This window comes from Martes martes (genome assembly GCF_963455335.1).
Source record: "Martes martes genome assembly, chromosome: 8".
Classification (NCBI taxonomy): Eukaryota; Metazoa; Chordata; class Mammalia; order Carnivora; family Mustelidae; genus Martes; species Martes martes.
In genome coordinates this window covers 13794533-13821842 of record NC_137895.1, presented here as the reverse complement: position 1 = coordinate 13821842, position 27310 = coordinate 13794533, and the positions used below count along the sequence as shown (strand labels likewise).

The following is a 27310-nucleotide window of genomic DNA, read 5'->3' as shown; positions in this document are numbered from 1 at the left end:
GCACATCACATCCCAAGATTTCAGGAAGGTTTTGTCACAGAGGCATAACCGACTCAATGATGGGCCGGTGATTCACTTGGTCTCCAGCCCCTGCCTTCCTGGATGTGGGGGGCCTACCGGGGAAGGAGGATGAAGGTTCCAACCCTCCCATCATGCCTTGGGTCTATTCTGGCCACGAGCCCCACCCTAAAGCTGTCCAGGGGCCCACCAAGAGTAGCCTCATTAGAATTAAAGACATTCCTATTACCCAGGAAATTTCAAGAACTTTAGGAGCTCTGTGTCAGGAACTGGGGACAAAAAATCAAATATATTTATTTTCTATTCTATCACAGACCCTCCTCACATTTTGAGCTCACCCATCTAGTCCAGGATAATCTCCCCCATCTCAAGACCCTTATCGTAACCACACTGACAAAGTCTCTTTTGCCATACGGGTTAACTTTCACAGGTTCCAGGAATTAGGATAAAGCTATCTTTTTTGGCTTTACTCAATCTACCACAGGTAGAAAGAAGGGCCTGGAATTCAGACCTGTTTTATGTCCCAAGGCCAAGTGTTTAACCCCCCACCGTGCACACCTGCTGCTCCAGGAGCTGGGAGACCTAGCCATGCGCACGGTTCCTCTGCCCCAAGTCTAAGCTGCAGGATCACTCCTCTTTGCTTTTCCAAGATGTTCCTTTTGCCCGGATTTCCCTTCTACTCAGCCCCCCTACAAACTTCTACTTAACCTTCAAAGCCCAGATCAAGCTTTTTTCTGTCTGTGTCTTCTCCCTGCCACTACCGACCAGAACTGGTTCTCCGTATGCCGGCTCAGCGCTTCGGTAAACTCTCGGCAGGAGCAATCACCAGGTCACCTGGCAGATGCTTCTATGCCTTCCTTCCTCTTCTCTGTTTATACGGGAATCCCTTAAGAACAAGAATCCCTTTCTTGTGCACTGTGTGGTATCTTCCATGTTCAACACTACTCGGCACATAGTAGTAAAGGTTAATGAGAAACGAGAACTGAGCCACAATTTTTCATTTTTCCCCCATCCGTTTACAGAGCCCAGTGCTGAGCATTATACTAGGGCTAGGAATAGAGAGATGAACAAAACCCAATTCCTGCCTGGGAAGAAAGGTAAATGAGACGTACAGAGTCCCCTACTACGTGCCAGCGACTGTGCTTAACGCCACCACATGCGTTAGCTCATTTCGGTGGGAGTCTGCCAGATGACAGGGAAACGGCCTCAGTGAGATCCCCATGGCCCCTTCCAGCACACGCAGGTTCTAGAAAATGAGTTTATGATCTCCTCTCTGATTACTGGCAGCTTTGCTGAATTTCGGAATGCTTAATCCAGAGTTAAAAGGCAACTTAAGAGAACTCCCAACCCCACGTTCTTGAAACTAGGGTTTGCCACACATGAGCGGGCTGTGAAAATAATTTAGTGGGTTTCAATGAGCATTTTAGAAACAAAAATATGCCAAGTCGATTAGGAGAGAAATTTAAAAATTCACTGAACATGGTTAAAGTTAAGGATGGTTTTAGGAAGATATTATTCGGTTACACAGCTGTGTGTCTGTATTATATGTATGCGTATATGTGTATAGATGTAAAAACACACACACATACTTTCTTTTGGACTGTAAGGCAGAATGTATTTCTTACTGTGGCATACACCCAAAAAAGGTATGGAAAGTACTGATGACCCTCTATCTATACTTAGATACAAAGAGCAGGCAAGGCGTGGCCACGGCCTCCTGCCAGCTCTGTTAACAAAAGGCCTGGCAGGTAAACTCCCCAGCCCTGGGCGTCTGCCCTTGACACTCACTCCACTGCCATCCCCGTAGGAACCCCACAGGCTCCTGTGTGAGGAAGTGGGGAAGTGACCCTGCTAAGGTATATTTTGTTCTCTTACCGAGGCTGTCCGGACAAACTTACATGGGAAACCTTTAAATAGTCTACAGTGGGATTTCCTTCTCATGGTCACTATCAAGATCTGATTATCCAGAAATGGTCTATTTAAAACTCCCGACTTCGGGGCACCTGGGTGGCTCAGTGGGTTAAGCCTCTGCCTTCGGCTCAGGTCATGATCTCAGGGTCCTGGGATCGAGTCCCACATCGGGCTTTCTGCTCAGTGGAGAGCCTGCTTCCTCCTCTCTCTCTCTCTCTCTCTCTCTCTCTGCCTGCCTCTCTGCCTACTTGTGATCTCTCTCTGTCAAATAAATAAAATCTTTAAAAAATAATAATAATAAAGGCCCCGACTTCCTACGATGTGGACTCCTGAGGACCAAATTACAGGCTCTCCAGTTCTGCTGACCTGGGATAAAATTCCCGTCTCTGCACGTGCTGGGCAGGCGGCCTCAGGCCGGTCAACTGGACTGTGGCATGAGGGTCTGCTGTGGGGGTGGGGGGCGCATCCCAGGAGGAGGGCGTGCACGGAATGCAAGCTCCGTAAACCCAAACACCTCCCACCTTCCACTCCCCTTCTCTTTCTATGAATATTTGCAGAGAAGTTAAAAAATAACCCCATGCCAAGTACACTAATGAGTCAAGAAGAACCACCGCTGAGAAAATGGCATTTCTCCTCCTTCGGCAAAAGCAACAGAGAGACGCGAACCTCTGTTCTGCGGCTGGGGTGCCGTCTGCCTGGGCCTTGCCAAGTCCCCCCCTGCACTGGGTACCCACTCGAAGTCTGGGGCTGACCCCGTGCCAGGTCCAGCTCTGCTGTGTGTGCTCGGTCCCCAAACCAGCCCAATCCTGACCTTCTCTGGTATTTATGATGTCGGATTGGCTTTTGATCACTGTTTGAGCTCTTGACACAAAATAAACAGGTTGGCACGTTTCCCTGGGAGGCATGCGTGCCAGGACTCTAAGCCTGTCTCCAAACACTACCCCGTCTCGCCACGTCCACGACAAAACAGCCAAGACACGACGTCTCTTTTGTTGCGGTAGCCAGCAGACCTCAGGTCTGTAACTTTGAGGCGCTAGGTCTCCCTCCCGGTGGCACGTTAGCCTTACACAAGGAGCTTGTAAAAATATACCGCCTGGTGCCTAGACCCGAGATTCTGACTTGGTGGCTACAGGGCAGAGCTCGACAACACTCTCCTTCAAGGGCTCCCCCATGTGACTCCATCTTGAAGCCGATGTTGAGGACAACTGCGTTTGGGAGAAGTGAAGGGAACAGGGAGGTCAATGACCGGGTCGAGTCCTTCCGCCAGCCCCTGTGAACGGGTGGAGAAGGCGCCCAGTCTTCATAGGAGGAACGTACAGCAGAGAGAGGTTAACTGCCTCTCCCAAGAACACACAGCCAGGGCTGGGCCTACAACACAGGGTTCTCCGACTGCCTGCGGCTGAGACGCTGCACTATGAAGAAAGTTCACCGACAGACACCTATACGGGAACAGCCTTGCAATGCTCAAAAGAGAGGGTGAGCATTTTGCTCCTCTTTAGGACACCAAAAAAAACAGCTGGAAAGGGCCCAAGAATCCAAAGCAGATTGCCCGTATTGCCAAAGAATAATACAGACAAACCACAGGATACCAGGAAGCATTAAAGAAATGACACAGCCCACGACTTTGGAAAAACGGTTGCAATGTGTAGTTAAGAGGGGAAAAAAATAGTCTGCAAAGAGTATTACAAGATGATCCCAATTTTATTAAAAAAATAAACAATTTCACATGCACAGCAAAGTGTCTGAGAGGAAACAGAGTACGATGTTAACAAATGAAAACTCTAGGTAGTGGAAACACAGGAGGAGTTTTATTCTCTTTGTGCTGCTACAGATGTGCATTGTTTTATTCATGACGCAAACGTACAAAGTGGGTCTAGTGAACCTTAATGATGCCCAGGGCACCGCAGCCTGTTCTTGAAAGGATCTAGCAAATTCTTGTTTTTGCTTCTGGAGATGAAGCTCTTTCATTATGACAATCATGCCCAGAGGGCGTCTTTATGCAGCCTGCCCCCTGTCCTGACTGGACTTCTCTTCTTACTTCTTACTGTTCTACAAAGAAAACATATTTTCTTCCTCAAAATTTAAAAAAAAAAAAAAAAAGAGCTGAAGTCACGGGCATCAATGCGTCTCTAAAAACCCAAGTCAGAGAAACAAACATGAGGGATGAGCGCGTACTATGTGCGGCTACGGGAAAGTACCAACAGGTTTCCAGAAGGTTTCCTGGAGGCAGAGGTCAGAACTTAGCTTGGGTTTGGAAGCCCACTGTCAGGATTCTTGCTGGGCTGAGCCAGCAGAAAGTCACTGTTTACTCCGGAAGATCTAAATCCTCATAGGAACCCTACTTCGGGGCTGACATCACTCCCCTCATTTGGTCTCCGCGCCTGTCTTAGCTCGTGTGTCAGGCCCACCTTGAACCTCGGTGCTTCGAGTCCCCTCGGAGACTCCAGGGCATCTGTGATTTCCTACTTTGTAGAAGCAGACAACGGAAACCCGTGGAGCCACAGATGCAGAAGACCTAATTCTGTTTATTCAAGAACTAATGTTTTAGCCTCTACGAAGCATGGATTGGGACAGACCTTGAAGGGATTTGCTGGCAGAGAAATGGAAGGTGTGAGGTCAAGAGAGGCATGAAAGGGACTCCTACTCTTCTGGCTCTGCTTCTGGCTGTGTGAATTTGCATAAAATTCACAGACCTGAAAAGCACTGAGATTATCCAGGCAAATCCATGCATTTTATGTATTCTTTTCTGTACCTGGCACCCAATTAATACTTACCAAACAGGTATCCTTGAATCAGAAAGGTACAGTGACTTGCCTGGGGCTAGTAAGGACAGAACAGAGACCTGCATCCGAGTCAAGTCCTCTTACAAGTTCATCTCACAAACTAAAGACCTTCTGGACCTTTCTTTACTTTTGCAACAGAAAGCACTGAATCCGTTCACGGTCTCTTAACATCCTTCCAGTTCCCGTTTTCGGCATGTGTGCACGTGGGCGAAGCCACAGCCAAAACGTCCTGTGTTTGCTACCGCTTCCGTACAAGACTGGAAAGAAAATTCATCTTTCAACATGTCACCTTTCCACTTTGACAAACACTGATTTATTTTTTAATTGATGTCCCAGGAAGGCACATACCTAATCTGCTTGAATGATGACACAGTTAATTAGGCCAAACAAGAAAGAATGCCCAGGACACAGCCCAAGCTGGAGGCACTGCTTACTATGAGCTGGGCCAATTTCTCAGGGAAGAATAATTTGTAAAAGGGAAGATCAAGGAGATAGTCAGCTAGGTCAATCTTTTAATTTAGGTCACATTCAAGGATAAATGGGCTCCAAAAATCTACCTTTTCCATCTAGACAGAATAATCCTCTAAAATGCTAAAGAAAATCTGTTCACGTACCAAAAATTTACAATGTCTCAAAGGTCCGTCCTGGTCACTGAGGAAGACCCTTGTGTGAGACAAGAAAACAGTGATGTCGGACTTGTGGGAAAGGAGTTAAAAAAAAAATTCTTTCTGTAGAATGGGTTTTATTGGTCAGTGTGCTTCTTAAGACTGTAAATGACAAATTTAAACTGACTTAAGAAATAAAAAAGGGGAAATCTGTTTCAGGCACGGCTAGAACTTGGGGCTATAATGCAGTGTAATCTGGAATCTTTCTTTTCAGGCTCTCAGATCTGCTTTCACTCTCAGAGAAGCTGTGCAGGAAAGAGGTACTACAGCCAGCCTGAGACGGCTCTCTTTAAAAAGGTCTGCTTGCAAAGTTGGCCCTTGGCTGGCACGTGTGAACCTGGGTCCCAGGAAGGTTCCCACTCTTCCCTGGTAAGAATGGTCTACTGTATAAACTGTGCAAACATTATGGTTTATGATGATTCTGGGAGTCTGGAATTTTGCTATGGCTAGCAGAGGGTGCCTATGTGACAAGCCTCCAGTAAAGACCCTTGGTAGTGAATTTCTAAAGAGCTTCCCTGATGGACAGCATTTCATACCTGTTGCCATGACTCACTGCTGGAGGAACAAAGCATGACCTGGACGACTGCATTCAGAGAGGACTCTGGAAGCCCGAGTCTAGTTACCTCTGGACTTCACCCATGTACTTTACCCTTTGCTGATTTTGCTTTATGTTTTTTTTTTTTCCCTGAAGTTAGTCATAACCATGAGTATGACTCATGCTGAGCCCTGCAGAACATAGCAAATCATGGAATCTAGGGGTGGTATCGAGGACCCCCTGACACAGTGGTAAAGGGACTGATGGAGGTTCCGGTCTCCTCTCAATGAGTTGAACTCATTTTCCTACCCAACACCTATGCTTCCTCTTATATTCCCACCCAGTCTGCTAAAGTGAGAAACCAGAGACATCCACAAATCTCACTCCACAAATCTCACATTGTATCTGGACATCCGTTTCTACTTGATTCTGGTGTTGTTTCCCACCCCTCCCTTAGTTCAGGCAATGATCATTTACTTGGGTTACTGACATGGCCACCTAACTGGATTTTGTTTTTGGTTTTGTACCATCCAACTCATCCCCCCACTGCAGCACACCACCTTTTTATACCGGGGACAGATCTTGATCACTCTTCTTAGCGACTGTCAACAGATGCTCACGGTCTTCCGATAAAGCCCAAACTCCTTGGCATGGCATGCCAATGCCACACCCTTCACGACCCAGCTCCTGCCTACTTTTCAACCTCCCATTCACATTTCCAACCCACCTCCCGCGCTCGATTCTTTGTACAAATATTCCACCACAGGGAACTCCCTGAAGTTTAAACAACATGCCACGCTGTTTCATGTCTTCATGACTTTAACCATTCGGTTTTCCTGCCTGGAATGGCCTGTTCCCCTTTCCCCTTCATGGAGAGAGCTCAGCCAATTCATAAACGAGTTCATCTTATGTTGTAGGTGATGACTTTCCCAATCCCCAAAGTTAACTATCCTCTCCATGGTGGCACCACTGTGCTTGGTACGTGACCTCCTATCTCACCACAGTCCTTTCTTACTAGCTGTTTGGCCTTCTAAGTCTCAAGTAGAGCGCCCTCTGCAGGAAGGCAGGTGTACCACCTCACCATCCTCATTTGGTATCCACAGGGAGCAGCGCTTAACAACTTGTGGGCGCTTATTGGCAGAGGATAGGGGCCACAATTGTGGCCCTGCCAGGTATTAGTGAGATGATTCAGGTCTGTTATTTAACCTCTGTAAGTGTTAGTTTTCGCTCTTATAAAACGGAGACTGGACTAGCCCTCTGTCAGAGCCGTTGTGATGAACGGAGCAAAGGTATCCAGAGCATTAGGCCTCGGGCACAGTCTAGACCGTATCAGGCACCTTACGAAAAGGCAAGTTCCCCCCAAAATGTACCATACTAGTGTAAGATAGGAAGAGTAAGGGAGAGAGGGTGCAGGGTATATAGGAACTCTGGACTATTTGCATCATTTTTCTGTAAACCAAAAACTTCCAAAATTTTAAAGTTCACCTGAAAAAAAAACACAAAATAAAATTTCCATCCCTGACAACCAGCCCTCCCTTCTCTCCTCTCCACGCCCCCCACCCCCAAGCCCTACCAGGGTTGCCTCCTCCGTTTTCGAAAACCTAGTATCACATCATTTCAAAAATAAAAAGGATTATTGGCTGGATTTGGGGAATCTTCTTAATCTCACAAGACATTTTGCCATCACGGTATATAACCTGGGCCCCTTCTGCTATCTGAGCAGTAAAAAAGAGAAACCCCAAATTGTCATGACCTCTTTGTCCCTGAGACCAGTCGAAAGGCAAACAAAAAACCCCAGAAACCTGACTTCCTTTTCTAATGAAGATGGTTGTTAATGAAAAAAAATAAATCCTTTGCTTCTAGGGAAGCTGGTGATTTTACCTGGTCCTGCGCTGGCTGATAGTGTTGCCTTAAATGCCCCCTCCATCCATCTCAATAAGGCATCAGCACACACACCTCTGCCCACCGTACTCTTCCAGATGGGCAAGCCCAGCGCACCGTGCGGAGAGGAGAACAGCTATTTTTCTTCCTTGACAGGCCACGTCCGTCCTTGTCATATATTAGATGCTGCTAATAATCTATGTACACGCATTTAGGAGGATAAAAAAAAAATCGTGTCCTTGCGGTAGTCACAGAATGACACGCGCCGATTTCCTCCCTTCATGAGTATGTAGATGAGTAGTGAGCTAGTCCCTCTCGTAATTTCAGGGACAGATCGTAAATTCCAGTGGGTCCTAGCAGAATCGTGGCCTTCTAGGGATGTGAACGCATTTGGGTCTGGTTAATTCAATCATACTTCCCCCTGGCATCATGTATCCTTCCGGGTACAGGGGGATGAATGCATTTATTTATTTTCTGAGAAAGGACATTCACTCCTGGCTGTTCAACTGTATCTCCGGCCCTAGAAAAAGAGAAAATGTAGTGTTCGAGCACTTTTGAGGCCAGTGTTGAGTACAAACAAGGGAAGAGACGTCGGAAGCACATACAACAGGAGTTTAAACACAGGATTCAGAAAGTCATTCAAAGGCATATGACTGGGGGTCTCCATGGTAGGAACTGATAAACAAGCTATGGAAAGTTCAGATTTTACTTCTCCTTTCGAGCCATTGTTATCAACCACCTAAAACCATCACCACCTGACCCTGCACGTTTTCATCGGTAACCGTGGGCCACTAAGGAAGTAGAGGGAAAGGTTTTGCCACTCAGGGGCCTTGTGATGACACCGGGAGATGCTTTTGGTTGTTAAAACCAGGGAGGATGGTGTTATGGGCGTCTAGTGGGTAGAGACCAGGGAAGCTGCTCAACATGCAACAGTGTACAGAACCAGCCCCACACCCAACAAAGAATGATCCAGCTCCAAATGTCAAGAGCGCCAAGCTGGAGAAACCCCGCATGAAGGCAATGAGTCCCAAGTCCGTGTTCATATCCAGGCCACTGTGGTTGGGGGGGGGGCAGGGAGACAGGAGTCAGCCCTGAATATGTGCAATCTGGAAAGACCCTACAGGTAATTCTGATACCAGGAGCTGGCCTCCACCCCGGAGCTGTATCCTTCATGTCAGGTCCCTTTGGCCAAGATACTTGGAAAGAAGAAAAAAACTGCCTTCCATTCTGAGCACATGATTCCAAAGATGGGCTTTGTCTTTGTCTCCATAAATTCATTCCATGGGTATTTGCCTCTTGCTTCCTTCCACTACCGATTCTGTACTTGTCTCTCTCTATCACCCCTGCTAAGTCCCTCGTGCTTTTATTTGATCCCAACCTGCTCCCTCACCCTCCCTTCCCCCAGAATGACTGAGGACAATCTTATCCCTCGATGCATCCACCAGCTACATCAAAATCTCTTTGCCTCAAGGCAGCTGATACCAGCAAAATGACAGAAAAGCGATCTAAATAACTCACATTAATGGCAGGTCACCCTAAAAGATTCCCAGAAGTATCTGATTTTTTTGTTTTTCAAGGAAGGATGAGTTAGTCACATGAATTTCTAATGGACCGAGCACTAGAAAGCATACCTTGTATGTCTGGTACCGAGTAGGTGCTCAATAAATACTTACTGAATGTCTCAAGGAGTAAGAAAAGATTTCTAGGCAAGAGCAGCTTCCTGTAACTCTGGGTTTAATGCCTAAGCTTTTCACTATCTCTTCCTGAAAATTTCAAAGTCTAAAATGGCTCTGTTCCGTGACTCAATGACCCTCCCCTTCCTCCATGCCCACAACATAAATAAAGATTTATTCCCAGGAAATGTGGTCGCTCACCACAATGGTCGCTCTCCACAATGGAAGGGCCCACTAGGGGATGGTAACCATCCCAACGTGTGAGATACAAGCAAGGTGTTTATCAAAAATAGCAATAGCACAGATGCCCCAGACCCTGATGTCATACAATAACAGGTAATCAGAGAATGTGGCCTTCTAAGACCCCCGAATCCTTCTCTTTTACTGACTCTAATCAACCTCCCAATTCAGCCCGCTCTCCTCCAGTCTACAGCCTCCCCTACCCACCTCCATCCCTCCTCTACCACTCCAAGATAAAAGGAAAAGCTAGGAAAATAACACTAATAAAAATAATAACATCACATTTTCTCGATTCTAAGAGGCCACAGATTGTAGGATGTATCAAAATATTTTGCAGGAGGAAAAGACCATCAGGCAAACTACTTTTGTAAGTCACATCCCAATTTCAGAAACAGTAAAATGTGAAAAAGCCTGCATCATCGAAGAACTGAGTGACTGTCACAAATACCAGCAAAGCACTAGGTGAATGACGTATTTTGCCTCCGAACTATTACTCCCATCGAGACTGAGCAAGGGAAGTGCCAACGGGATGGGAAAGCCAGCCTCAGACGCAGGTCTGGGGACCCTCGGGCTCCAGCCTGTACTCTCCCTGCCGAGACAGGCAGCTAGCACTCTCCGGGCAGGACAAGATCCTGACTCTTCCTCCGGGACTCTCCTCCCAGGCTACCCTCCTCCAGGATCGGGCAGTGGGCCTTACTCACGCAGAGCTCATACTGCTGCCGCTGACATCAAGATCCTCCCACCCCGAATCTTAGGTATGGGAACAGCTGGCCTCTTGTGATGGCAACAAAGTGACTCCAATGTCAGTCCCAGCAGCAGCTACACACTGTCATGCTTACTTACTCTGGGCCAGGGACGGAGCTAACCTCTACGTGGAACATCTCCCGTCACCCACACAGCAATACCCTGGGCGCCTGACCGTCCCCGTTTTAAAGGCAGGAAATGTTTGAGATGGTACCACAGGTATAAGGATGGTAGGAGGATGGGGAGAAGTTGGGTAGGGGAGAAGGGAAGAAATACTTACTTTACAGCCACTTCTAGAAATCTGTCTTTCCTCCCCTGCCTTGTGACCCTCCAAGCATCCTCCTGTTCACTCCACGGAGCACCCAGACCCTACTGCATTCAGGAAAGCCACATGCTGGACAGAGGTCGCGTCTGCCCAGTCAGGGGGCTCCCGGGGAAGGAGCAGTGTGGCTCTTCTGCCCCAGCCACCCAGGCACAGCTGGCCCGAGACTGCAGGGCAAGCCACAGGAGGCAGGAGGGGACCGCCATCGCTGGGTGTGCTCCACACCGTCAGGGCAAGGGAGGTCAAGGATCTTCCTCGGAGAAATTCTGCTCTGCACGTGCTCTGCTGGTCCTCCTCACTGACCCGGGCTTGCCAACTGCACCTCACCTGCCCACCGCCCCCGCCCCAGGTGCTTGCTGACTGCTCATTAGTTTTCTAGCAGGGACAGCATATCCTGCCACTCTCCCTTCAGGACCAGGGCCACGGGGAGAGCATCTCCTGATTCTACACCAGCAGAGCGCACGGGGAAGTTCAGAAAAGGAAACTGTAATAATAACCCAGTGAGAACACTATTTTACTTTCAAAAAGGAAACACCTTCAGATACCTCCAGCCCAGTCCTTCACTGTCCAGACCTGCTCATCCCTCTTTGAACGTTCACCATTGAACTCCTCAGCCAGTGCTGTCCACTCAGCTTCCCCAGTTCATCTCTAATCCACGTCCTTGGCTTGTCCCAAGGGCACTATCCTGCTATAGGCCACAAGTGTCTTGCCTGGACTGGAGCAGTAGCCAACCCAAAACATACTGCTACAACTTACTTTCAAGGTCTTGGTTTCCTGCCTCACCTTTGGAATCACTCCCCGCACTGCCTCTAAGGGTTTTTTTGTTTTGTTTTGTTTTCAAATCTGAGCATCTGAGACTAGTTCTCTACTTGAAACTCTAAGCCATCTTTTTTTTATTTTTTGAGAGAGAGCACATAAGCAAGCTAGTGGGGAGTGGGATGAGGGGGCGGGGGGAGAGAGAGAGAGAGAGAGAATCCCAAGTAGGCTTCACACTGAGCATGGAGCCCGATGTGGGGCTCGATCTTATGACCCTGGGCAGAAACCAAGAGTCGGATGCTTAACTGACTAGCCACCCAGGCGTCCCTCAAAGCCATCTTTTAATTACCTGTGGATTCAATCCACAGCTGTAATCTATGAGACCCTTCATACCTCTCTTGTCTTATCTGCACCTCCCCCATAAATCACCCAGAATCCTATGCTTTACTTGTTCATTTATTTATCTGACAAATATTTACTGAGCACCTACTAAATGCCAGGCAACTGTTCTGATGCTGGAAACATTTCAGGAACAAGACAGACAAGGCAGTATTTACGCATCAGCAGGAATGACACACAAGGACCAGGTGAAGCCAGGCGTGTCCAGGCACCTGGGTCTTCACGGCTGGGTGGGTGGGCTGGGCCAGCCATCTCGATACATCCTTGCAAGCCAGACTAGAAGGTGATCGGTGCTCTAAGGAACATGGAAAGAGCAGGGCGGGAGTGAGGCTGGCATCTCAGGTGACAGGGTGGAAGGGAGCAATCAGGGAGACACTCGCCGAGGAGCTGAGCCCTGAGCCAAGACCTGCAGGGAGCTGTGGCAGCAAGACCGCGATCTGGGAACTGGCATTCCCAGCAGAGGGACGTCAGAGCAAAGGACCCGAGGCAGGAGCCTGCCCAGTCTGTTTGAGGAGAGTCAATGTTTCTTTCAGGGTTTGTCTGCACCGTCCTCTCTGGGGACCTCGGGCCTCTGCGTGTGGCATTCTCCCTGGGAGGGGACATGGAGGGTCATGTCACCATGCTTCTTCCCTTCAGAATCCTTCCTGACCCCTCAGCCCACCTGCCCAGGGCTGCTTTCCCTGGAATGGGATTCTCCCTTTCAAGGAAACTGCCACACTTTCATGTAACTGTGTGTCCCGCTGGACCGAGAATCCAGTGGTCAAGAGCGTGGCTCAGGGGCCACCGTGTCCGCAGTCCGGGCTCTGTTGTAAGCTTGCTGAATCATCTCAGCAAGATACTTAGAGACGTCTGTGAGGGCTAAATGAGACAGCCCAGTGCCTGACACGTGACAGCTCATAATAGAAATTAGCCCCGGGAGGGCAGGACTGGGTCTGCGCCTTATCTATGATTTGCTCTCCCAGGCCTGGGGCAGGTCCAGGGGCTCCAGACATAATTAATCCATGAAGGAACAAGTGAATGAATGCATGTGGAAGGCAGAGCAATGGGGACATGTGGGGGGGGTGGGTAGGGGGCAGGGGGGCTTCTGTTCCCCTAACTCTCAGGAGCAGCTGGCTGAGGAACAGGGAGAAAACAAAGACCAACACGGTAAAGGGAGTGATCACTGACGAAGTAGTGTGCAAGGCAGAGTCGTTTCCCGACTTAACTACCAAAATAAAACCTCTGTGGGGTGGTGATGGCCGTATTATTCCCCCACTTTCAGAGAACAACAACAGAAAAGAGGCTCAGGGAAATGGAAGGATTTTTCTAATAGAGTGAAAGAAAGCAGATCCCCTTCAAAGTTAATGGGAAAAAAAAATCATTAACACGTCTTCACCAATTTTGCCAGGAACAGAATCCTTGGTGTTGCCCCAATGGTGAGCATGTCGGCTTGTCCAACGGACAAAACATCTATCTTGTCCATGAACATCTATCTAAGGAGAGAAGCAAAGGGCTAGCTCCTAACTCCGAGTGGAAGGAGGCACGGACAACAGACTCAAAGAAACAAGCGTTCGAGGAGCATAGGATGTAACAGGCCGTCGAACTTTCCCAGTGGGGAATCAGCTCGGCATCAGAGGTTGAAGGAAACGATGAGCACGGGTGGTAAGGCAGGAACGTGATGAAGAGGAGGAGGGCAGAGTACCTGAAACCACCGCAGAGACGCAAAGAAACGCCCCAGCCTCGGAGTGGAGCCTAACACGAAACCCAAACCCCACGGAGGAGCCTCACCCTGTCCCAGCAGAACCCCGGGGCCTTCGGCAAGAACAGAGCATCACCCACACAACGCGGGCTGGCCCAGTCACCGAAAAGCACCTCATTTGAAACTTTGTATCTTTTAAGATTTCTGTTTTTCTTCTCCAGGGCAAAACGGTCTCTCTAGGAAGGTGGGAAGGGACGTGAGGCGAGGGCTACCTTCTCCAGAGCAGGCCTGGCCGAGGAGGGCCGGCTTTATCCAGGGAGACCCCATCGGCGCGAGCTGTGTAGGGCGGTGGCCCTCAAAGTTCCTCTTCGATTCTCTGTAAGGGAGGGAAGTGTGGAACTTGGAGGTCAGTGAAGGAAGTGAAGGAGAAGATCGAAAGTCACAGGAAAAGGGGCAAATGGGGTAAGATGGGATGAGACAGCACAGGAAGGAAAAGGAAAACATAAAAAGGAGATAAGGAAGGAGAAGCGTCTCCTGGACACCAGGATCCCTTCCCCAAATCCACAACCTTGAGAGATAGCGTCAGTGTGTTCTCTCTACAGGTAAGGGAGCGCGGTGCAGAGGGTCCGTGGACACCCCAGGACCATCCTGCTGATAAGCAGACCAGCAGGGACGGGACACCGGATGCCTTCCTTTGCCAGGCTTTTCCCTACTCCCACAGGTTCCACTGACCGGGGGGGGGGGGGGGGGGGGGAGGAGCAGCCCAGGCAAGGTGAGAAAAAAAGATGTGACCTGGAGAAAGGTTACGAGCGCCTAAAAACTCCTCCAAGGCAAGTGAGCATCATCACCAAAGCTCTACAAGTGTCTTCCCAAAAGTAGTACTTTTAAGGTTTTGCATCCTTGGAGTTTCCACATTATTTTACACTTAAAGCCACCCCAGCCCGGATGGCTTCGAGGACAAAGCTGTGAGGTAATGGAGCAGACACACTTCAAGGGTGTCCGCCGTGACCCCACACCCTCTGGCAGGCGTCCTGAGGGGAAAATGGCACAGGGGAAGACTAACCCACGCCATCTCCGGCCCTCCTCACAAAGACCCTGTTGGCACTGCTCCAGGCTCACTGACGCCCAGAGAAGTCAGGTAACCTGCCCATGGTCACAGCGTGACCCCGATTCGGCCGCCCTCCTACGGAGCACGACGGGTGCATGAGTAGAGCTCTTGGGCTCACAGCTACTTGAAAGATGATGTTCTGGGCTATCACTAGCTGGGCCAGGATTCCGGAAACCAAAATTTACTTCCTTAGCTCCTGGGAAAACCACATGTCTTTATGGCCCTGATTTTGCCCTGATTTAGCGCTGTTCTCTGAATGCCTCCCACAACCCGGTTCCTGCGGTCACCTAGCCTGCTCTCATCTACCTAACTTTGGTCTCTCCAGAGAGACTCTAAGCTCCACCATCTGCTCTCCCAGGGAGCGTAGGTACAGGGAAAAGGGTCCTGGATTTAGAGTTGGATCATGGGAATTCCAATCCTGGTCCTACAGCCTAAGACCGAGGCCCCGGGCATGCTCCGTAGGCCTCCCTAAGTGTGAGTTCCTGGATCTGGAAGATGGGAACATTCACAATGATGACTCTATGGGAGCGTTGTGAGGATTAAATGAGTTTCACCATAAAGTGCTTCGCAGATGGGTTGGCACAGAGTAAGTGCTTTAAAACGTGAGCTGTAATTAGTCCACGGTGAGTCTGTTCATTCTTAAAAGATACCCCCTGGTGTGACCAAGCTGCCCACACGGTGGCACGAGGGGGACGAGCAGGAGGATGTCCCCCTGTGCTCGCTACTCCCACCAGACCCGTTTGGGGGCCAGAGCTTTACGCTATGGCAACAGACTCTTCATAAAGGGAAGGCATTTCTTCTCAAGAATAAAAATACTACGTTGAACACAGCATTCTTCTAAAAGCTTCAAATTATGGAGGTACATTTATTATTTATGCTTTCATAATGGCCCCTTCGTATTGTAAAATCAGAGATTATTTCCAAAATTTTTGTGCAGTAAAACTATGGCACTCGGGATGGTGGAGAACTCATGATCAGGGGTCACAGGTGAACTAAGGCACCCCTTCCCCGGCCCCCACTCCAGTCCCCAACCCCAAGCCATCAGGAAGCAGGAGAGGCAGAAGACAGAACCCAGACTCCACAGCCAGATGGGCCAGGGCTCGGCGCTGCTGCGAATAGCTCTTTGAGCAGGAGAAGTGATTCCGCCTCTCTCGGGCCCAGTTTGTTCTGTTTTTCAAATGTACAAAGCTTCTAGCTCAGCGCCTGGAACAGAAGTCCTTGGGAAATAGTACTTTCCCCTGGCTTTCCAAATACTCGGCTCTCTGCCTCCTCCTCACCCTCTCCATGTGGCTGTCCAATTTAGGCATTTGAAATTTAAAGAGTCCCAAACCAAGCTCCTCTGCGTGCATTCATGGTGCGGTCTGGTGTGCTGGCTTACCCATCCTGCCCTCTGCTCTCTCTCGCCCCCACATCCAACCAGCAGAACATCCTGACGCCTCCACCCCCAGAACATGCCACCACCTCTAGGACGACATCTTCACCTGTGCTCCTGCACCTGGGTCCGGTGGCTGCCCCATCTCGGAAGTGGTCTCCTTGCTTCCTCTTATGCTCAGATGGGCAGCCAGGATGACCCATTAAAAACATCAAACAGGTCCCATCACTCCTGCTCGAAAGTGCACAACGGCTTTCCCTTAGCACGGAAGAGAGAGGCACAATCCTCCCTCTGTCTGACGAGGGAGGCCTCCCTGATCTGACCCATCAGCCCCCGCGCATCCCGGGCTCTCCCCATCCTACTGCTCAAACAAGGTTCCCGAAACTTCCCATGTGCGGTTCCTTAAGCCTAGGACACTATTCCGCTTTCCTCCAGGCACCCCGGTGTGCCTGTTCTCTCAACTTCAGGTTTCTGCTTACACATCACCCTTTTCTTTTCTCTTAGAGAGACAGAGGCAGAGAGAAAGTGTATGCGAGTGTGAATGGGGGTGCAGGGCAGAGGGAGAGGGAGAGAATCTTACGTGGACTCCGCGCTGAGTGTAGAGTGTGACGCGGGGCTCCATCTCGTGACCTGAGCTGAAATCAGGGGTCGGACGCCCAACCCACTGAGCCACCCAGGCACCCCGAATGTCACCTTTTCTATAAGACTTTCCATCACCACCATTTAATTCCACTACCATTTAATATTTGAAGAGTAAAACAATGTGTGTGCACCTGGACACACATTCCTCATCTGCTCTCACCAATTTCCTCCAGACCAAGCACAGATCACCATCGAATATATTATACATTGTATGCCTTACTTGTTTATTGTCAGGCTTCTCCCCACTCAACTATACACTTGCCAGGGTAGGGGCCGGGTGTCTCTTATTCTTGCAACATTCCCAACATTCAGGCAACAATCTGGCCACCAGATTGTTCTGTTCCGTGGCGGTGCGGGTGGCTCCCCACTCTCGCCATCCGTGGCCCATGCGGTCCTTTTTGCTGAGACTCAGTGGCCCTGAAACTCCTCCGGCGGCTGCAGCTGGGGGTAAGTAAGGGTGCAGACGGCTGACCTGGGGACGGAGGCACCCGCCATGGAGGTGAAGTCAAGGCTCAGGGGGCGTGTGGACACCCCCCACGGGCACACAATGCTACTCACGGCAGAGGTGGACAGTGGGTCGAAGCCCTTGCTAAAAGGCTTCTTACTAGAGTCTCCAGGTACTGGATTTAGATGAGGGGACTCTCACATGGGATCTGAACAGAAGAGCCCCAGGTAACGAGCTGCTGTTAAACAGAGAAAAACGAACAAGGCCACACTGCATCAGGGTCACTCACAATGTTTATGCTGAAGGAAGCTGACTGTGATTGCCTTTATGAGAAAGGAAACTCTCCCTCTTGGACCAGAGCTTTCTAAACTCATGGGTCTGGTGCTCAGGGGCTTTCTTCCTATTCCATGACCTGGCTCCTAATTATTCCAGTTTAGAACAAAATAATTACAAAACAACAACAACAACAACCCCCCCAAAACCAACCCTTTCCAAAAGAGTTGCCGTATGGGGAAGAGCAGAGCCCCCTTATTTTCTTTTCACCTCCGTATTTTTCCCAGAAGAGTTAGAGCGGGCATGGGAAAACCTCAGATGTTTTTATACCCCTCTGCTGGTGATAAGACAAAAACATACGGCAGCCTGCCTTGTTTGTGAGCTCCTTGAAGGCAGGGGCTGTGTTCTCGACAGTTTTGGATAACAGCCGCATCTAATAAATTCTTCTGCCCAGCAGGGGCCTAACGAGTGCTAGAAATAAACCAATGAAAGAACGAATGAACAAATAAAATGCGGCCCATTAACTCAGTTCCTTGCATTCAAGTGCCTCCCTCCCCGTCCTGACCTTGGCCCATGTACTCTGCTCTGCCCCAGGATCCCAAGCCTTGGGCCAGCAAGCACCCCGGGAGCGCCCCCCTTCCACAGATATCGGGGCTTTACCACCATGATTAGACAATTGCTGGTACTGGCTTCAGAATGCCGCCAGCAGGATGGCAGGTCCTCGCTGGGACAGAATAAATGGGATTTCACAGCTACAACACTACAGTGAGTGACCACCTGTGCCAGGGGGTTTGCTGGGTCACACTTCTCCAAGGAAGACTTGTAGCTTTAAATGCATACCGCAGGTCTCCTTTCTGGGGAAACGGGCTCTGATATGGAAGCCAGCATGCAAGAGGTTAATTTAGGGAGTGGTCTTGGGAAAAGGAAGGGAAGAGGACTGGGCAGAGGGAGACATCCAGCTGTGACTGGCTTCTCACAGCTGGCCCTGCAAGATTCCACATCCCTCAGGAAGGGGGCGTGGCCAGAGGCATGTGCCTCTTCACCTGTGGCCCTATCCCAAGGGGCTGACAGCAGAGGGCCATCTGCGGGCTGCACCCCCAGCAGCTGGAGTCAAAGTCCTTCACTCCCAAAGGGGAATGTGGGCACCAAACACACACACAACTGCTTCGCCTCTCCAGCAAGTCAGAGCACGATGACCACCTCCTCTGTGATGCCCTCCCAGCTGCCTTCTCCAATCCCCCCAGGAGAGGTGGTGACTCTCATTCTTCTTTATCTCTTTATTTCCGGAGCCCAGCATACAAACGACACCCAGTGGAGAGGCAGTAAAGGTCTGCTGAATGAACAAAACACTGCATACTGGACATGAGCATGAAAATGGGAATATCACAGAATCATTTTTAAAAAACTGTCGCCCAGGGGCACCTGGGTGGCTCCGTCAGTTGAGCGTCTGACTCTTGACTTCAGTTCAGGTCATGATCTTGGGGTCATGGGATCAAGCCCCATGTCGGGCTCTGTGCTGGACATGGAGTCTGCCTGGGATTCTCTCTCTCCCTCTGCCCCCACCCCCCAATTAAAAAAAGAAAAAACAAAAAACCTGTACCCAAGGAGTTCAATATAGTCAGAAAAACAAACAGAAGTGACGGGGGAACTTGATAAGAGAAGCACAAAGAAGCACACGTATGTGCATTCTGGTTCTCAACTCTGGTCCCAACCCCGCATGCCTTCAAGCTTCAATTTCTTCGTGACTTGAAAAGACAGATCCTAACATTCTAAGAAGAGACCTGAGCTGAGACACACTCAGTTTCAACAGTTTTGCCAAATGACGTCTTTCTTAGTGTCACTACTGACGTGAGGAAGGAAAGTAAGTGTTGATCCTGACAAGGGGAAGAGTCTGAGGGTCAGAGTGTCTCCCCCATGATATGCTGAAGGCTTTTTCCAATTAGCCTAGAGCTAAGAGTCCCCGCCCCCACCCAGTCCCCACTGCCCCCAAAGAAGCAGGCAAAGATGGGAGTAGGTGAAGAGTTTACTCTTCTGTCCATGAATGGAAACAGAAACCAACTGGAACATCTTGTGATTTATGAAAATGCTGTGATTTTAAATCACTGAGTAGTAGTCCACCTTCACAGGGTAAGGAGCTACAGAGAAGCCGGAGGAGAGGTTTTAAACATGTAGCCAGAACGCAATTTTAAAAAGAAAATGAAGAAATAAAGAAAAAAAAAACTCACTCCCAAATTTCTCTCTCATTGCATTTGTCTAATATAGAGAAGAATGTGTAAGAACGTAATTTTAAGGAAGACATCTGGAGGAGGGATTAAAATAAAAGCCCAAGATTTGTGCTAACTTGGCACTTTTCCCATGCATTCAAGCCAGTCAAGTACTCCTACTGGGCTCCCAATTCCCCACCACATAATCTCATACACCTTGAGGCAGTGACAAGAGCTCCAGTAATGGCTAAGAAAAAACTAACCAGACAAGGAGGAACGTCTTACAAAGCCAAACTTGTATACCTCCTTAAAGTGATAAACCGCAACATTAATGAAAGCAAAAGCCGTCAGAACATTTTCCAACACCACAATCAATACTCATCTCTACCAACTCAAAGGTCCTTCTCAGCAATCAAAGCATCATTTGATTAAAAAAACAACCACAACCCAGAACTGATAAATGCAGGTAAGTCAACACTTAATTATCTGTATATAAAATATACACATTTGACCTTCATCTCTTACAGAGTGACCTAAACTGGGTTCTTCCTATGAGCATTGACATGACCTCTTCATTGACTAAAAAAATGCAAACAAATTCCAGTTTGACTCGAACATGCTTCAAAAGCCAGCAGAGTTGACACCTAGATTTCTAACTCCTTGTCCATGTCATTAGCATGACCTCATTAAATGTGGGCTTCACATAAAAAAAAATAAAATAAAATAAAATCACTGTACTTGGCACGACGACACTTTCAAAGATACAAGGAAAAAATGGGCTACAATTACCTTTGAACTTGTGGAACACAGCCCACAGCTCTGCGATGTCGGTGGCAAAGGTGATGTCCGTGTCAAGGACAATGACCCTCTCCAGGTTGGCAGGAAGAGTCTTGGTCAGGACGAGCTTCATCAGACCATAAATGCCTGAGTAGTGTTTGTTGGGGATCCAGGAGACTTCCGACTACATCAGGCAGGGAAGAGGAAAAAATAGAAAAAAAAAATCATTACATTCATTTTTTTTTTGCATAAACATTATAAATAGTGCCTGGGACATAAGAAGTATTCAATAAAAATTTGCTGAATAAATGAATATTTTCTTAAAGATTTATTTATGTAATTTATGGTTTGGTATGTGAAGTTTATTGGAAGAAAATGCATCTGAATCAAGGGAGAGGAAAAGCAATATTTACGATATAACTATTATTTGCAGACGCTATGCTCAGATTTTTTAAATAAAATTTTTATCATAGAAATTATATACGCTCTGCTTGACTTATTTCACTTAAGCAGAGAAAAGCACTTATCATATGATTTCACTTACATGTAGAACATAAGGAATAGCATGGAGGGCATTCAGAGAAGAAAGGGAAAAATGAAAGGGGGAAATCAGAGGGGGCGATGAACCACGAGAGACTATGGACTCTGTGGGTTTTAGAAGGAAGCAGGTTGGGGCGCCTGGGTGGCTCAGTGGGTTAAAGCCTCTGCCTTCGGCTCGGGTCATGATCCCAGGGTCCTGGGATGGAGCCCCGCATCGGGCTCTCCACTCCGCGGGGAGCCTATTTCCTCCTCTCTCTCTGCCTGCCTCTCTGCCTACTTCTGATCTCTGTCTGTCAAATAAATAAATTTTGAAAAAAAAAAAAAAAAAAGAAGGAAGCAGGTTGGGGGGATGGACAAGCCTGGTGGTAGGTATTAAGGAGGGCACCGGTTACATGGAGCACTGGGTGTTATATGCAAACTATGAATCATGGAACACCACAACAAAAACTAATGCTGTACTGTATGGTGACTACCCTTACATAATAAAAGAAAAAAAATATACAGGGTCACTGGAGAAAAGAAGACTATGTTACAAAAGAATGAAAGTATAAAAATTGGATCATACTCTATTTTGGTTTTGCAAATAGTGCCTAATTGTTCCAAGGTAGATCTATTTCTTTCAATCATATTTTGTCATTAAAGACTGCTACTTTAGTGGCATCGTTCAAGTTTATGCTTATGTATTTTTTCGAGTTTTAATTGAACCAGTTAGTGTTGCTCTGTCTTCTGGTTCTCACACGTACAAGAAGGACTTGGTCATAAGCTACGCAACACTCTTCACTGGGGAGCGAGAGAAGACACACCCACAGACAGCAGCCCACGGAGAGCCACCACTGAAATCCTCCCATGATGTAACAGGACAATCAAGGTCCCACAGGTGGGTACATCTGTCATCAAGTCACATAGCTTGGTACCCAAAAACAAGGCTGAAAATAATACCAGTGTGTTGAGAGCTCTCAAAGGAACAGGTCATACGACTCCATAGGCCCCATCCTAGCTGCCCTGGGGGGCCTCAATGCAAGCCGAAACACACTGAAATTCTTCCAGAAATTAACACTGATAATGGAATTCCTCTGTGGAAAATGTGGCCACCTTACTGAGATTCCAAAAAACATTTACCCCTTTTGTCCCTATAATTCCATTCTGAGGACACTGTTCTAAAAAAAAAGGCACATTTAAAAATGAGAAACCAGTTTTATTCCCAAAGATGTTCATCACCATGTTATAAAATAGAAACAATCCAAATGTCCCCAAACTGGACAGTTAATTAAAACATGCTTTTTAAAAATCTGATAACATATTATTTAATGGCTATGAGCAATGTAGATTAAGATGTACTAAAAAAAAACTCCCCAAAAACAAAAAAGAAACTTGCATGTGATGTTAAGAGAAAAAAGGCAAGTTTTTAAAAATTTCTTTTGCTTAATAACCACTATGTATAATCAAACAACATGAAAACACATCCACCCAAACTCATGCAGAGAAAGAAGAAACGGAAGCAAGGAATCAAATTACTAACAGTGGTCATTTGGGAATGATGGGTCCCTCCTCCAGATAAATAGGTATGTATTTTACCACACCTTTCAACTTTTTAAAACAAGCAGCTACGATCATTGTAAAGAAAAACTAAGCATTGCATTCTTTTTAAACATACCATCATCGGTGATGGTGGGGAAACAGGGACACAGATGCTGCCTTGGGAAAGCCGGGACAAAGGACCCCGTGGTAATTCACACAATCCAGCCCATCCCTCACACCCACTCCGTGTTCTACGTTCCTCCTTAGTTTACTTGAAAATACCACGTCAGCTACTCCTTAGCCTCTCAATACACGTGCGATTTTGACCAGGGGGAACAAAGGAAAAAAGGAAAAACATAAACTGATGGACAAAACCGTTCACCACGCGTCAGTCTCCGGAAAAGAAACTTGAACTCTGTCTGTCATCCCGTCACCATGTTTCCAGGCAGCATGAAGGAGGGGAAGCAGAGACAAAAGCCCAAATCTGAAACCCCAGCCCCATACACGGTGTTGGTCTCCCTAAGCCTCAGTTTCTTTCCCTGTAAAAAGAATACGACACTTACGTTACGTGGTTCATGTAAGAATCAAAGGAGGTGGAAGGATTCTAGGGTTTTACACAAAAGCCCTGCAGGACACACAGAAGCTCCCACCTTTCTCCTGATCCCCGCCCACCGCCCCCCAGCATGTCAAGTGTTTGCTTCCTACTGAAGGGGGCGCGGGGCTCCGGGGCATGGCACAGTGTTAAACCTGGTTCTGCAGCCAGGAACAGGTAGATCCAGATTCCGGTGTCACTTAATGGCCACATCACCTTGGACAAGTTCGTCCGGCCCGAGTTTCTGTCGTCTATAAAAGGAGTTACTTGTACCGTGTCAGTCGGGGTGTGGGAGGAAACAGCACACTCGAACTGGGTGGTCTGAGGAAAAGGGGTGAATAAAAGAACTACTGAAGCAGAAGCATAATTTAGAGCCAGCAGCAAGGAACCGTGCAGCACCTGGAAAGACAGAGAGCGGGGGGACGTTACCCCCCGAGGCCCAGATGGCTGGTGCCGGCTGCCGCTGCTAGAATCTGGAGAGGTGGCCACCCGAATAAGCCACGAGGCAGGAGCCGTGAACTTCGGAAGAGGGCCACGGCCAGCGTTGGGAATCTCATGGGGTGGGGCAGGGAGAGGCCTCTCACTCAGCCCCTCTCCCCTCCTGCCCGCCCCTCTGCTGCCAGGGCGCCCCCTGTACAAACCCAAATGGACGCAGAGGGAACGTGACCCCAGAGCCATGGCCCGACGCGGCAGCCTCATGGGGCACGGGGTAGGGTGGGGACGGGCCAGAGAGCAGCACCCGGAGGGGCAGACCTGTCACCGAACTGAGTGAATGACATGAAGACCAGAGCTGGAGGCCTTCTGCTGACTCGATCCGGCATGCTGTCTGTGAGGTGAGCGGGCGGGCGGGAACAGAAGGATGGACACAGAGAAGGACAGACGGACCGGCTGGGTGGGTGGGCGAACGGATGGACGGACAGGTGGGGAGGTGGGCAAACTAGGCGCGGGAAGGTGAGTGACTTGTCTACATCCCCTCAGTGAGTAAGATGCAGAGTCACAGAATCTGCCAGGGGAAGGCTTGCCTTCCTCCCCCAGCCGCGTTATCCTGTCTCTGGAGCTGGCATCCTGACGTGCCGTCGGCTTAGATCTCAGGGCCGCGGGCTCCTCCAGGAAGGGCCTCCAGTGGGCTTTAAAAAACTCCTCCTCGTGAAAGCTCCAGCCTTTGGAACTCAGCTCAGCTGCTTCTGTCTCCCCTGAGGACGGGCCCGAACTGAAGCTTGGCAATCACGGGTCCACGCAGCAGAGCGGTGCTATTTAATCAGACCTTTTGATTAACTTATTCATCTATTTTGGTTACCATCAAAGCAGGAGAGCTGGGTGAGGACTGAACACCAGAGCGCTGGGCTGAGCCATCTAATTAGATCGCCCTGACTCTCGGCTTTATTTTTAACACACATGTGAGGCCCTCGGATGCATCACCGAACAGTAGGAAGACAGGAATAAATTAATCTCAACATGAGCCCGGGCCGGAATGTCGCCCCAAGTCCCCAACTGATACATAATCAATTAAGGCAGAGTGTTCAATGAGAGGTAAAGGAAGCATTCGGAGGAGTTTGTATTCAGAGAGAAAACCCCAGAAAGAAAACTGAGGAATCTGTGGGGGGATAGAACGTGTGGTAAGAAGCAGATACGTTTATTACAAACGGCCCTCTCTCTTCGAAGTAAGTGTAGTATGTCCCCCACCCGCGCCTTGTAGTCTAATCCTGCTCTCCTTTCAAGGCTCAGCTTAGAAGGCACCCCCCTCCCCAGCCCCCGCCACTGGTCGCCGCCTCCCCGGGGCGCCAGGCTGGGCAAGGGCTCCCCAAACGAGCTGCCTCCCCTCCTCCAGCACAGCACGCCCTCACGCTGCGGCTCACTTTCCACATCTCTCGCCTGCTCTGGGATGGAACTCCCTGAAGCAGGGACGATGTCATTTTTGCTGTGGTAACAACATAGTCATTACTCAAAAAATGGCGAACATGCATGACTGCAGAGCTGGCCAGGCCTGGGTTTAAATCCTGCCTCTGACGTTGAATGCAAGCAGCAGCAGAAACACCTGTAACCACCGCAGCCCAGGGTCGGTCGGTCCAGGGCAGTGGAAGACGCGGGGTTTGCTGAGCCCCCAATGTCCGGCTGTTAGCCCAGTTCCATCATTTTACCTCTGGGAGGCTTGGTTTTCTCATCTGCAAAATGGGAGCTTGGAACACTCTCTCTGCAATACGGCTGGGAGAATGGCAAAGCGTCTGGCCTGGTACTGGACGCCCGGTCGGCTGCTGCAAAGGCCACTCGGCCTCTCCCAGTGGAGGTCTGTCCGCACTGGGGAGGCTCAAACGATTCAGGATGCTGAGGGTGACAAACACAGGATATGATGCTGCCTTTGACAGCAAAGGGGAAAGTCAGGAATGGAGATGGTTTCTTCAGAGGAAAATAAGTCCCTCATCACCTTTCCCTATGTTCCTAGATTATTTTTTTTAAGATTTTTATTTATTTACAAGAGAGAGATGCTCAACTGACTGAGCCACCCAAATATCCTAGATTTTTTTTTTTCCTTAAGATTTATTTACTTATTTTAGAGAGCGAGAGAGAGGGAGAGAGAAAAAGCACAAGCAGGAGGGGGGGGAGGGAGAGGGAGAGAGTCTTAAGCAGACTCCTTGCTGACCACAAAGCTCGATGTGACGATGTGACGTGGGGCTCGATCTCATGGCCCTGAGGTCACAACCTGAGTCGAAACCAGGAGTTGGTCACTTAACCAACTGCACCACCCAGGTGTCTCTCCTACATAGATTATTAACAAAACCACCAAGTAGGATCTCGGAAACTCAAAGCCTCCCCTCGTAGACCTCCAAGTTGCGCTGTATACCTTTGGTTTTAGGAAGAAAAACCTATCTACATAAAACATACAAACAAACCAACAAAAACCTTCCACCAAAGTGGGTGGGAATGTTCACCCATGCAACCTTTGGGAAAGTCTCTTGGGGCTACCCTTACTGGTATGGAGTCTCATTTCCACCCTGCACTAAACTTTGGTCCAATCAAGGACATTAAGTCATGGGGTCAACAGAGAGAAGACACTGGATGGGTCTGATCACCCCGCCCCCGGAGCAGCCTGTAAGATGACAAGACCTGTTGGAGCAGTAACCTGGCATGTTCTTCATCACTAGAAACACACCAAAGGGTTTATGTAATTAAAACAATAATAAAAATGAAAGTTAGGTTTCTTTTAATGGACAATTATCCTTGCAATGGCTGTTAATCATTCTAAGCGGCATGTTCTAAGATTTAATTGCAAAAATGCAATCGTGCCCAGGAATACTACCTAACGCGCTTACATAAGGGAGCCTAAGCAATGCCAGGTTTTAAGGGTTTTTTTGCAGAGTGGGGGGCAGCGGATGCTCTCAAGGGAAAGGTCACCTTCCCCAAACTGCCAGTTCCTTGGCAGAGAGACCCAAGGGGAATTTCTGTTAAGTGCCGCAAATGATTTCAAGGTTCATCTGATGCTGGGTGGTCCACAGAGAAGTTACTCAGGAAACCTGGTCAGGGTAAGAAACATGAGCATGGTGTGAAGGGTCTGAAGGAAAGCCATGTCTCAGTGGGAAGCCAGGTTTCCGACCTTTGATAGACAAGGCAAAGACAGGAAAAGGGGCTGGTTTTATCAAGGAATGGTGCATGTTTCTTCTTGAAGATGTTGACTTTCAGGAGGCACCGGAATGCCCCAGGCATGAGGACAACAGAAAATATCACCTAGCATTTCCTGAGTGCTTCCTGGGTGCCAGGCATTGCATTAAGAGCCTTATGCAGACTATTTTAGCGACCTACCCCGTCCCCTCCCAGCCCCGAGTCGACGGGTCAGGTATTACCATCCCGGTGCACGAAGTTTGGGGAATGGGGACCCAAGTCTTTCCTTATCCCATCTTCCAGTCCCCAGCCTGAGCCACTCCACTCTGAAATGATGACAGTGTCTCTCTCTCCTCCCTTCCCACTGTCCCAGGTCCCAGGCGTTGCTCCCCACCCCTCTGGGTTCCTGCATCGCCATAACGGAGCCTATCTCCATCCAAACCTTAATTCACCAGGAAGCAGATTTTCGAGGGAATTAGGTACGAAGGCTTTGGAGTTGGGTATTCCTGGCTTCCACGTCTCTGTGGACCTAAATTTTCTCATCTGTATAATAGGAATATTAGTAGCATATCCTGCTCTCTTCCTAGGGAGTTATTTTATTTATAGTCTGTAAGCTTTCCTCTATCATCCTGGAAATATT

General features: G+C 48.7%; 1 protein-coding gene across 4 annotated transcripts in view; it reads right to left on the bottom strand.

Moving 5' to 3' along the window:
- LARGE1 (LARGE xylosyl- and glucuronyltransferase 1) overlaps positions 1-27310 on the bottom strand; it is a 543992-nt gene that overhangs the window by 207495 nt on the left and 309187 nt on the right. For all 4 annotated transcript variants that reach the window (XM_080810745.1, XM_080810744.1, XM_080810746.1 and 1 more), the window contains exon 6: positions 20439-20610. In XM_080810745.1, the coding sequence (XP_080666871.1) occupies positions 20439-20610 (172 nt within the window). The remainder of the gene's footprint in view (positions 1-20438; positions 20611-27310) is intronic.